Source organism: Diplotaxodon limnothrissa, linkage group LG5 (assembly GCF_057381915.1).
Source record: "Diplotaxodon limnothrissa isolate DT_005_m linkage group LG5, D_limnothrissa_male_GT1.1, whole genome shotgun sequence".
Classification (NCBI taxonomy): Eukaryota; Metazoa; Chordata; class Actinopteri; order Cichliformes; family Cichlidae; genus Diplotaxodon; species Diplotaxodon limnothrissa.
In genome coordinates this window covers 33,660,212-33,673,095 of record NC_140600.1, presented here as the reverse complement: position 1 = coordinate 33,673,095, position 12,884 = coordinate 33,660,212, and the positions used below count along the sequence as shown (strand labels likewise).

Below are 12,884 nucleotides of genomic sequence, written 5' to 3'. Positions count from 1 at the left end.
AAATTTTACAACTATCCCCGGTCTCCCCTACACCAACCTGATTATCTCCTGTTGCTGGGTGCAATGCTAAAGCTATTGAATGTCACTTAAATGTCATTCTGTTTTTCTCTGACAACCAAACAGACTACCAACTAGAAACAAATTTGATGCTCATAGTTTTAAGTCAGTAACCTAATTTTATTGTTTTTGGTGTCCATGTAATTATTCATATACTAACCTTATCTATAAAAATTCACACAACAGCCTCTTTTGTGGCCAATTTGTGCCACATCCCCCGGGTAGTTCAGGCTAAAATAAACTCCACTTTCCCCCATAACCTCCCCCACACCCTAATCCGTTGCTTTTTTCCCCCTGCACTTTTGATTGAATCTGTGTCACGTATTTCTCCATTTTTGTCTTTGTTTTAAATATGTATTAATGTGCATTGACATTATAAAGTACAAGCTGCCACAGAAGAAGCAGAAAGGGAATGATGTCACATGAAATCATTTGGTCAGCTAACATTTCTATAGGGTATTACTTAAGATCGAAGTTCAAATAGCACTTGGCTAAGGAAATTGGCTTTTATAGTGTCTTTGCATTAAGAGCAATATGTAACCATTACGTCCCTGTCAGAGAGGGAGAAAAGATGGAGAGTGAACTGCTAGAGAAGAAGAGTGATGATTATTTAGCCTTTCGTTTTGCCTAATTAAGCAATGACAAGTAATTGTTCAAACAAATTGCAAGAGGACATATCTGAGGCACTCAGGGGTCATTTGCGTTATGTCAAATAATAAATAAAGACATAACTGCCTGACACATCACACACGGGTGTGAACTAGAGATTAAAAGGCCATACAGATAGAAACAGGGACATCGCTGTGTGTGCTGTGATCTCTTCCCTGGGTGACTGCGGTCATTTAGAATGCAGATGTTCACAAGTCTGTCTGTTGCTCTGGGTGGAGCCGTGCTTCTATTTTATCCTGTTACACAGTCTACAATACTTTCCAGTTTCTTTACCTTGCAGCTTTCATGATATTCTTCAAAGAGTGCATCAAATATTTATAAAGCAGTAAGAAGAAAGCGTGATCTAGCTTATTCCCCTATGCCATAAAACTCCATTGTTGTTACACTATTGCGTTGAGTGGTGCATTACTGCATTACGATAAACAAGCCCTATGCATCTTAAGGCTTGCTCTAATGCACAAACTTATTATCAAAATTCAGTACTAGTGCACCACATATGGTACTGTGCAAAAGTCTTGAGTCACCCCATATCTCTTCATATTTTGCTTAGTTTGTACATTTCTTATCAGCATGAAAATCAGTATTTGAAATGAGCATCTTTATTCTATAAAACAACCTGAACTCTCTTAGGTAAGCTTCCTTGTAATTTCTTTAAGCAATGTGATGGCAAATTTTTAATGATTCTGGTCTTCCGTGTGTTAAGCTGATGATGAAAAGTTCTGACTGTATTGTGTGACAATGGTGGCTAGATAACATGTGCTTGGATGATTCATGGTCCAGCACAAGGACTAGGATGAAAATGAGTGAAGAAGCTGCCAATATCCAAAGGACTTTGAAAGACCTTCGAAAACCCTGGAGAACTATTTTTCAAGACCACTTTGAAAATTGCAAGAAAGTCTGGCTACTCCAAAGCAAAATATAAGGAAAGGCAGCTCAAGATGTTTCCACAGTGCTACATGTATTAATCTTTAAATAATACTGTAACTCAGACCTGCAAAGTCTGAGTTACAGACTTGGGATTTGTTATTTATGACATAAATATAAAGCCCCACCAACCTTAATATTTAAATGTGAACTGCTTTTAACCTGAAAGATCATTTCAGTAAGAATCAGTTAATAAAACATAATTATGCATTTTCCCCATGTGTTGAGTTCATACTTTGTTTTCGCTCACTAGGCATAACAATCAGCCCATTCTAAAATTGTCTGTTCCCTGGATCTACAAATAAACCACCCAGGAGCAATGCAGAGTTGTTTGTGCTCCCCTTTTCTTCTTCTTCATTTTACATTCTCCACATGGGCTTATTCAGCCCAACTCTGTGGCTAACACTTGTAATCCTCATCACATGGGGGTAGCAGTTACTCCATTAGCAGGGTTTTTTATGTTGATGTCAGACAGGCCATTGGTTTGCAAGGGAAATCTTGTTAGGGTTCTTATTGACATTGTGTTTCATTAACTTGATTAATGACATCTATTGGGGCATGCTCCATAGTAATCAACGTCTCTGCAGAGAAGGGCAGTCTTCAGCCAGAGATGAGCTTCTACTGCCCAGAACTGACTGGTCTTTCTGTCTCCTGTTTGTTTCCTAAAGTCTGCACTCGGAAAGAATCGTACATTCATAAATACGAAAGTAGTAAGCAATAAGAGACCATTAAGTAGACCCCAGATGACCATTAGGAAGTTTCCATTTCAGAAACTGTGCGTTTCATAAAATAGGTCCTTTGAAATTGAAGAATAAAGCATCCGGTGGCTGCATCAGCTCCACGTAAGATGTTCCAAATTATCTGGTGTTATTAGAACCTACTATGTCCTCATTGTACTGCTCTTTGCTTTGATGTCTTTGGTAATTTAATATAACACATTCATTGCCAGCAGAGAAAACATCTGCTAGAATGTAGCAGTAAAATACAAGGTGAAAAAAGGGGATTTTTCCAACATTAGGTGTAACTAATACACATATTAAAATTTAGTATGGCAGAAAAAAAATATTTATGTCAATTGCTGTTTGACAAAAATACCAGGTTGTTTTATTACTTCCACCAGCATACTTTTTGCCTGTCCTGTCCACAATCCTCTGTGCCATTTACAACTAAGCAACTAAGTGCATCAAAAGTTCAACATTACGATGAAGTAGTGAGTCCCAAATGTATACACCCTCCATGCAGTATTACATAGTTTAAAAGGGCATAGTGAAGGTAAAAATAAAAAGTATGTGATTTGGAAAGCTTTCTTTTTTTTAAACAAAACAAGTGACTGCTTTTCGTGTCCATGTATCCTACCACAGCTCTTACAACCATCCCTTCAGGGTGGGTCACATCCTGGGTCAGTATATGGGAGATGAGAAGCTTCTCATCTCAGACACTACACAGAAATAAACACTGAAGGCCACTGATTCCCAGCTCGAGGCACTTTTTGCCAGAGAAGAGGGATACAAAAGCAGAGATCACAAAACCCCACCTGGAATTCATATTTACCTTTCATCATCTGCTTTTTACCCACATTGTACTCAGTCTTATTTGCTGGCTCTCTTAAGGGAAAGCTGTTCTGGTGAAGCTCCAAGCATGTGGCTCCTGGGCTGCTGCTATGGGAGCTGAGTCAGATAATTTGCCCGTTCAGGTTATTTTCTTTATTCAGCTCATGACAGTGGCAAAGTAGGAGAACAAGTGCAGCAATGAATTAGCAGAATACTTCAAATCCACAGTCACAGGGATTTGCTCACTTAATATTGTGAAAGCACACAGTTTCAATTAAGAGCTCAAACTAAATTGTAGCAGCTAATATCTATGATTTTTCTGAATAATTTATATAGATTAGTGTGTTTAGAGAGATATGTACTGAGCTTGAACAATCCCCCAAAAAATTGTGTTGATAATACAGTTAAAGTCTGATCCATTTTATTGTAGATAAAAAAAAAATATAACTAAACATATTATAATAATGCTATTTATCTAAAACAAAATAGCCTTAACGTTTTGGCAGTGAAACGTATGAAATGCTTATGACTGTTCTTTAATATAACAAAGAAATGAAAAAATATTTTTAAAAAGAAATATAGTCTATGAAAACCAAAATTTTTGCTGATGTCAAAAACATTTGGCCATGACTTTAGTTCAACATCACTTTGTAGTTTGTTTAATTCTGAATCCTCTACTTTAACTTTATGGCCTTCTCCATTTTGGTATGTTAGAAGCCAAAAGTGACAAAAGGGTGGACTGCGAAATAGGCCGGATGGGCTTAACATGGCCACATATTTAAGTAATTGCATTAAAAATGTTCCAAAAGGCAGCCAACATAAATGAAACTTAACCTTGAGACCTAAAACATTTGACTAAGAAACTGACACCCTGTGAAGTTCTCACATATGGAGAAATAAGCTCTTTGTATTAAGCTGTACCTATACTTTTTAAGGTAAGCCATTTTACATTGGACTTTATAAGGAATAAACTGCTGTTGAAGACAGCCTCAACTGGTCATTCCAGGTACTACAGTTCACTTACAATGTAAAGCACCTTGAGGCAGCTGTTGATGTGATTTGGTGCTATATAAATAAAATGGAATTGAATTGAAAATCTGTGTGGGTATGAAACATTTTACAGAATTGTTTGGCTTTAATAAACTTTAGTGTAGATTACTGTGATTGGCATTGTGTATGGGTGCATTGTTAGGTGTATATTCTAGATGTTAATTAGCAACTTCTACATATGACTGATATTGTCTCTATAGCATCACTCTTGTAAAACTGAATGGTGCTTCAAAGCCATTCATATCATAATTATATGCATGGTAACAACAAACAGATGTACTCTGTGGTATTCAAGTAGACCTCTGCATATGCAAGTTCTGGGTTGAAATCTAACATTTGACCTCAGTGGCTGACTTTTGCTAGCTGTGTCACTGAGATATATCATTCATCAGTGCAGCAAGCTCAAATAGGTGACACCTTCCCACATTGGTGTGCAAGTTATGCAGTAATGATGTACAAGGCCAAGTGTACTCACCATCCTCCCGAGACTTCTGAATGAAAGCATCAACACCGCTCTCGCCATAGTTCCCCTCTGAGGCCACTGTGGAAACATAGTTCCAGCGCATATACTTCACAATATCTACCATGGCCTGGGCCTGGTAGGTATCAGGAGGCACCACTCGGGAGAAGAAGTCATAGCGGGTGTTGTCACTTAGCTCTGGAGCTGTGGAGGCATAGCTCACCTGGGGTATCTGCACAAAAAGAAGTAATAATAAAATAAGCTTGAAGGAGCTTCTAGTAAAAGGAGTTGTGGGATTGAAGTGAACAGTATCAAGGCAAAGCAATGCACACTTACTTGTGTGTGCTTTTCAACTACAAGGGGATCAAAGTGCTTTACATAAGACATAAAAGGCATTAGGACAAGATATAAAAGAAGCTCAAAGCTATACAGTAATAGCAGACACAGATAGGATTTAAAAAGAGTACAATAAAAAAAAACACAATAAAAGTGACATATTTAAAGAATAAACAATTTAATTTAATAAAGGGCACTTGCCCTAGAGTTTATAGACAAGTTTATTGTACATAAAAACTGAATACTGCTTATCCACTTTTAGTTTTGACTAAGGGACAGTAAACAGACCTTCAGAAGAACAGGAATGTATTGTAGCCTGAACCATTCAGTGCTAATTGGAATCATTTCACAGCCACTCATTTAAAACGAGGAATCGATACAAATGTGTGAAAACTCAAGTCATATCAGCCACTTGATCTTGGTCTCAATGTAACAGCAATGTTCTGAATAAAAATGGTAAATGGTCTGTATTTGTATAGCGCTTTACTTGGTCCTAAGAACCCCAAAGCGCTTTACACTATACACAATCATCCACCCATTCACACACGCATTCACACACTGGTGATAGCAAGCTACAGTGTAGTCACAGCCACCCTGGGGCGCACTGACAGAGGCGAGGCTGCCGGACACTGGCGCCACCGGGCCCTCTGACCACCACCAGTAGGCAACGGGTGAAGTGTCTTACCCAAGAACACAACGACCGAGACTGTCGGAGCCGGGGCTCGAACCTTCCGATTACAAGACGAACGCCCAACTCTTGAGTCACGATCGCGGCTCAATATGTTGATGCAACTTTCTAGATATAGTAGTCTGGCATAAATCATTTTGTTTGTCATGCATCCTTATGATAGTAGCCCAATTTTGTGAATGTCTTCATGTAGTCATTGAAATTGAAGCACCAATACACCATTTTTTTCCATTACCAATTGGAGCTGAGATTCAAGTTATTCAAGTTATTTCTCTTTAGACAGTTATCAAACAACACCCTGCTGATCCATTTATAATACCCAGCATCACTAGTCCCTTATGCTACCGTAGGCTGGCCAGAATATAAATTGAGATCACGAGTATGTCACACATTTCAGCATGGGTCACTTGCTGGTATATTTGTGTACCACAGAATGTCCATGCTTGGCTCTAGCTTCTACAGCTAAGCATGATAGAAAATGATATAAAAATAAATAACTGAAGTATTGTACATGGGGTACAGTGTATAAGGTTTTACAAGCATTAGATTAGATTAGATTAGATTAGATTAGATTAGATGAAACTTTATTAATCCCTCGGGTGGGTTCCTCCGGGAAAATCAGTTTCCAGTAGCAAAGCAGATGTGCAAGATGCAATTTTTTCTGCTCCAACTCGATCAACGATTTCACTGATGTGTGCACCAAGAAAAACAATACACACACACAAAAAAAATAAAATAAAACATATAGGTGAGCTAAAGCAAGAAGCTTTTCTTGAGTGACCATAATTTTATATAAGACTTACTCTTAGCTGGTGTTGTGTTTCTCAACACAAGAGGCTGTTTTCAGGGATTTCACCATGTCAGTTGTTGTGATAGATAAACTGTGTTTGTGTAAATGGAATTTTTCATCCCTATGGGTCACACTGAACAAAACAGACAGACGGCAGAGGTGTTTCCTGGTAATGATACACAGTGTGCCTTTTTGATGAGGATCTGTCGTCATGTTTTTGTGTCTCTGAACAAAATGAGGAGAAGGTGCACTCAGTGAAACATGAGCCTAATGAAAACAGCACTGTTTCCCTCCAGATACTTCTTTGCCACATGCAGCATTTCATTATCACTGACAGACCTGTAGGCGCACGCACACACAGATAACCCTTGAAATGAAAACATCTGACTTAAAGGCAATGTCCTCCCAACATGATGAACACCAGAGTGGCCTAACGCCCTTCTTTACATTACAGTATATCAATAAAAATGAAGAACTTGTCTCCACTCACCAGTGGCTGCAGATCAACCTTGGCATTGTAAATACAAATACATATTCGACAAACAAAAAACAAACAAACAAAAAAAAAAACATAGGTACGGCATGTTCATGGGTAGTTAGTAAGAAGAATCTGGAAGGTGAAACTAGTAAGTATGCATTATGATTTATGTTTGAAAATGCCTTAGTTATTGGGATAGTATGTACCATGCACCCCTTGCCCTGAAATGTGATCATGCAAAACTGGTCAGCCAGGAATCAACCTGTTAAACTTCCAATTAGTAGATGACTTGTTCTATCTCCTGAGCAGGTCCTCTATTAAGTTTAGTCAAAATTTTGTAAAAACTTCACACGCTGAACTAAACTAAAGATAAATCCTTTGGGAGCTAAAAATTGAAGCAGTTTATCAACCTGCTTACCTGCATCACATCATAATCAGAACACATCGTGACCTCTATAACAATTAGCTTTGGTGTTTTTGTTCTCTTTTCTGCTTTAATTATACTACTATGACAACAAGCTTATGTTGCATTGTTTCATTTTAGATTTTCCTTTATTTCCTAATTTATTTGTTTTCATGTTTCAGGTTGGATAATGGGTGAAACATGGTAGAGGCAATATCACCTTCTTGAATCCTTCTCAACAGCAGAAAAACAAAAACTGGTCAGAAGTGGGGGGAATAAAAATGCAACCAACTACATTGCAACAGCAAACAAAAAGAAGGTAAGATAACTGTGCAGTGGCTTTAGGGGAAGTCATGACAATTTGTGAATGGCCCAGCCAAAGTATAAACTTTAACTTCACAGAACATCTGTAGGGAGACCTGAAGACAGCAGTTCTCTGAAGCTTTCACAGGCTCTGCCAGGAGGAATGGGATAAACTGTCCAAATCCAGGTTTGCAAAGCCTGTAGAGACTTACCCAAGCAGACTGCTAGTGTAAGCTGTAACTGCTGCAACGCTGGTTACTTTTATCATGGGTTCTTAAGTCTGAACTGACAGAGAAGGGGAAAAATCCAATATTATAGACTTAAAATTGTTAAAACAATACTGAATACTTCCTAAAGCGATGGCATGTGTACATTTTTGTATTGCGAAATAAAAAAAAACAAAAAACACAAAAACTCTGAATATGTGACGCTCATCTGAGGCCAAATCTGAGGTGAAGAGGGTTGGTTTCTTTTAAGCTATCAAAAGAAACACAGCAGGCCAAAACTACATGTTGGTACATGGCGTTTGTTTGTGGTCTTTTCAGTCCCATCTACAGCAGCCTTATCCATGCATGTCTAAGATACCTTAGCTTGGTTTGAAATCTATTCTTGAGGATAGGTTAGAGGCCAGACTCAACGAGGTACTTCGCTTTTGTACCAGTACTTTAAAATGATTCCCTGAGCAAGCACTTGTGAGGGAAAACATGAAATAATGGAATATGTTATAATGGAGCAGAGTGTATTCATAGACTGGAATCTTTGAAAGCTTACTTTGTCAACCATAATATATTACTGATCAAACTTATGTGGGGATAAAAAACGACACAAAAGTCTCCTTGGAAACAGTCATTATTATTATTATTATTATTATTACTATTATACTGCAGTTACTTTTCCTTTTAAATAAGAAAACAGTTCAGTAAAATTAACCCTCATCTGTGTAGGGGTAGTTATGTTGTTTATTTGTTATTGAAATAACAAACCAATTAATTTCATATTTCCTTTTCTTGCTCCAACTCATATAACATCTCCCAGATAACATCAAAAACATCAAGGGTTTGTTCAAATTATATCGACAAAATACATCCTGGGTGGCCTGCTGAATATGGGAAAGCTCATAAGTATGCACATCACGATGAATGGATTAAGATCTAAAGAATCTCATTATTTACCTTGCATCTGAAATGAACAAAGGTGCATTTTAGGTGCATTGTTATTTGAAGGAGGAAATAAATCACAAGTGAATAAGCATACTTGCTTGCTTGGCATGTGACTTTCTCAGCTTTGACACCCAACGTGTTCTCTCCCGAGAACTCTGCAGAGTGCAAAGCTGTCTAATTGTTGTGACTATTAACTGGTATATTCAGAGACCAGAAATAGCAGATTTCTGTCACACCATGTCACTCTGACAATCTGTCAGTTTCTGTTTTACTGGCTTGTTGCTTGTCGCTAACAAAGATGTGTAAAGGTTTTCATCTTGACCAGGATTTTTTTTTTTTTTTTTTACCTGAACTTGCGCTCTTAGCATTAAGCACCTGAGTTTGTGAAAGCAGTGGGAAAGCTAGCTGTGAATGAGATAGAACTTAATGATTTCAGTGTGATTCACATCCCAGCGACACATGGTAATCTGACTATAAAAAGAAAGTCTGCCTGCAGAAACTGCACTTACTATTGAGTTGAATGTCAGTCCTCTAGAATTCATTGCAAAACAAAAAACACATGACATATTATATATATGTATGTAAATAACAATTTTAGGCTTAGATATTTAGTTGGACTACACCTGCAGATAGGCATCTATAAGTTACTTGATTTAGAATTTAGACTCTTGCCTATTTAGGTCAAGACTCTGGATAGCAACATTTTCAAACATCCTAACATTACCTCAGATCCTAAGTGCTACGCTAAAATTATAATCTGGCAGAGAAAATTGGTGTTTCCTCCCTTTATGTTTTCCAGCATCATTTAAGACCTTTTAGTGACTGTGTGGTGCCATATTTATCTCAACTGTTTTCGTTGTTGAGCATCCTGTTGAGATGAGGAGCAACTTAATGATGATAATATTGGGACCCGAGGTGTAGGTGCAGTATTTTTCTGAGCAAATGATGCTGGCATGCAAAGTAGCTGACTATATTTGCATCTGTAATTCAGACACCTGACAGATCCTTGCAACCCGCAGTGTGGCCCAAATGCAGAGCATCTGTTTCAATCACGCTGCATATGGAAAAAAATAGATGGAAAGAGATAGTTTAGCTGTACTACTTGGCATTCTAATTTTCTATCTGAAGAATGCTGACTTTCAACATTGCATGAGCTCAATTTTTGTGATCTATGGTATGAGTGCAGACATATAATAGACTACAAAGTCAATAGCATAATTAATCTAGTAGAAAATAAGTATTTTTCATATTACATATCATTTATAAAACAACAAAAAAAATCTGTAATTGAAATAGCAACATTTTGATCATCAGTTCCAGATACACTGGAGTTTTCTGCTGTGGTACCATTATGGAGTACTTCAATTTGACTTCTGTTTGAGTTTAGTTTATCTTGTTCCTACACATAATAGCACACAAGTGCACACACAGAGGTGATGTGATACACAGTCCTGACAATGATTTTAGATTCTTCCACAGAACAGCTTTACCAGCAGTGGTAGGGCATTAAGATGTGCAGTAATGTGTAACTAAAGGCAGAGGAAAAGCTAGCTGGTAAACATAGGTATATTTTTTTAATGAAGATTTTAAATGTAAAAACTGGAAAATGAAAAGAAAAATGCTCTCCAAATGTCTAATGTTTGAGGCCTCGGGGATACACACTATGCATTTTGCAGTGTATCACTGCCTATAAATATTTAGCTACAAGCCAAATCTTTTTAGTCTAGACTACTACAGTCAACAGAAGAGTGTTTTTTTCTATATGTACTAATTTAAATTTGGTAGTAACTCTCTCTTCAGGGATTTTGAATATATGCCTCACATGTGCCTATGTGGAAAGCTGGAGGTAGGGAAGTGCTCCAGGAAAGGCAGCACAGAACAGAACAAGTATCAGTGACAATGTGACACTATTTAGATCAATAGATCAGGTGGAAGGAATTGAGTAATTAAAAAACATTTTTTTGCTCTTAAAGCATTTACTCTATATTGGCTAAGTGACATTTGTAAGGACATATTGTGTACTTTGTCTTTTGGTTCCTCATGACAGACATACAGCTCTCCATAGCAGGATTGTTGCAAAGTGAAACAACGTTAAATTCCTCATCTGATTAGCTGATATTTTTCAGCACATTTACAAAAAGCATGCTCAATTTTAACTTGTGTTAAGCAACATAATGAAGATTGAACAGTTCTAGTATTAACGTAAACTTAAACAGACATAATAATTGCACGCTTGAAAAGACTGAACACTTCGAAGTCTGCTTTTGTACTCGACGAACAGTGGGCTCCACCATTGTTTCGCTCTTTGTCAGAGAAAGCAAAGCTTGCAGTGCAACAGCTCCTCACTCTTACACAGCAGGAGCTTTGTGTGTTGACTGCAGCACAGCAAAGGCTGCATTATACTTAAGTGTCAGTAGGTAAAACAGCAGTGTGCTCACTACATTCAGGCAGAGATAATGCCTGCAGTTTTCTCCTCCAGCTTCATGCAGATTAAATTTACACAAAATTACAACATCTAATTTGCATTGTTTAACTATAAAATGGCCACTTAGTATGGGACTAGGATGTGAAGAAAAACAATATCTATAATGTTTTGATTTGCATGCTGAAATCTGCACAGATCCAGACAATTGTGTAACTGTTTCAGTGGCGTAGCTCCTTAATTCAATTTAGGGCCAGAAAAGAAATTTGGGCTTGGACAGCGGCTGCAAACATAAAGAGGACTCAGTTAAATTTTCAGTGAGGGATGTGGGTCAACTCTTTGAGTCAAACGCACCACTTCAGTATCCAGGCTTTCTCCGTAATTGCTATCAGCTGCTGTTGACACTGAGGGGAGATTAAAGTTTCACTTTGTTACTGTCAGGGTAAGTGGAGCAGCAAATAGCTGAGCCTTCTGAATAGAAAACCAATTCCTGTATAATGAAATAACAAAACATATTCTCACCGCTGAGGGAATGAACAACAACGTAGCACTGGATACAACAGGGATATTTGGCTATGATTCAGACTGATGCATTTGTATATAAAGGGACAGTATATTAGTGGGAATTATTTCATTATCGCCATTATTTTCTTAGACTTGCTTATTCTGATACACTGTCTAGCTATAATGGGTTTAATTGAGCCAAAATGGTAAACTGTGACTCCAAATAATGCTACTTAATTTCAGCCGTGCAGTGTCACCGTACTGTCAAATGTTCAGTCCCAAGAGACTGGTGATAAAAACTCAGAGCATGCTTTAGACCTTTTCATAATATTTCCATCTCTCAGATTTGACCTTTAATATTTGACATTCGACTGAATTGAGAGAAGCCAAAGCCAATAACACCGAGCTCATCCTGCTTTGTCTTCCACAGGGACTGACATCACCATGCTTCAATCATGCAGATCACTCTGGGGAGCCCAAGTCTCTCTGCTGCCTACCTCAGCTTTAGTCAAGTTATGGCGACTTCTCAAAAAGAATTTGTGAACTGAGACGAACCTGTTGGTGATGTGACTGTTTCAGGTGAGGCAGTAGTTTCAAGATGTTTGTCCTCAAACATCAAAAGAAGTCTTGCCTAAAAGAAAAAAATTAGTTCATGCATTTTTTTTTTCTTGTAGGCAAGACTATTCTTGTTAGTTATTAGCCCACTGTCTCAGAAAAGCCTTCAGTTTAGTTCACTTCAGCATTAACGGGGACAAGTAAGAGATCATATCTCCCCATATCACTGGCTCCATGTTAAATCCAGAAATTAATTCTAAATCCTTTATTTCATATACAAAATTCTGAATTAGCAGGCCCCATTATATGCTTAAGAAGACCATATTATCCCAATAGAGCACTTTGTTCTCAAAGGCCAGGCTTACTTGTGGTATAATCGCCGAGGGCTTGCTCACAGGGGATGAAGTGAGATTCTCTAATGCTGCGTGATCTTTACTAACATAAAGCACTAGAAAGACATGACTATTACTGTGAAATGGCACTAAATGAAATCAACAAAATTCAATTGAACTGGGGAAAAAAATACTATGTTCCA

General features: G+C 37.8%; 1 protein-coding gene across 1 annotated transcript in view; it reads right to left on the bottom strand.

The window, feature by feature from the left end:
• Window positions 1-12,884, bottom strand: part of LOC146632685 (metabotropic glutamate receptor 4-like) — a 222,497-nt gene that overhangs the window by 83,167 nt on the left and 126,446 nt on the right. The window contains exon 3 of the mRNA XM_085353439.1: window positions 4,726-4,942. Within this exon, the coding sequence (XP_085209565.1) occupies window positions 4,726-4,942 (217 nt within the window). The remainder of the gene's footprint in view (window positions 1-4,725; window positions 4,943-12,884) is intronic.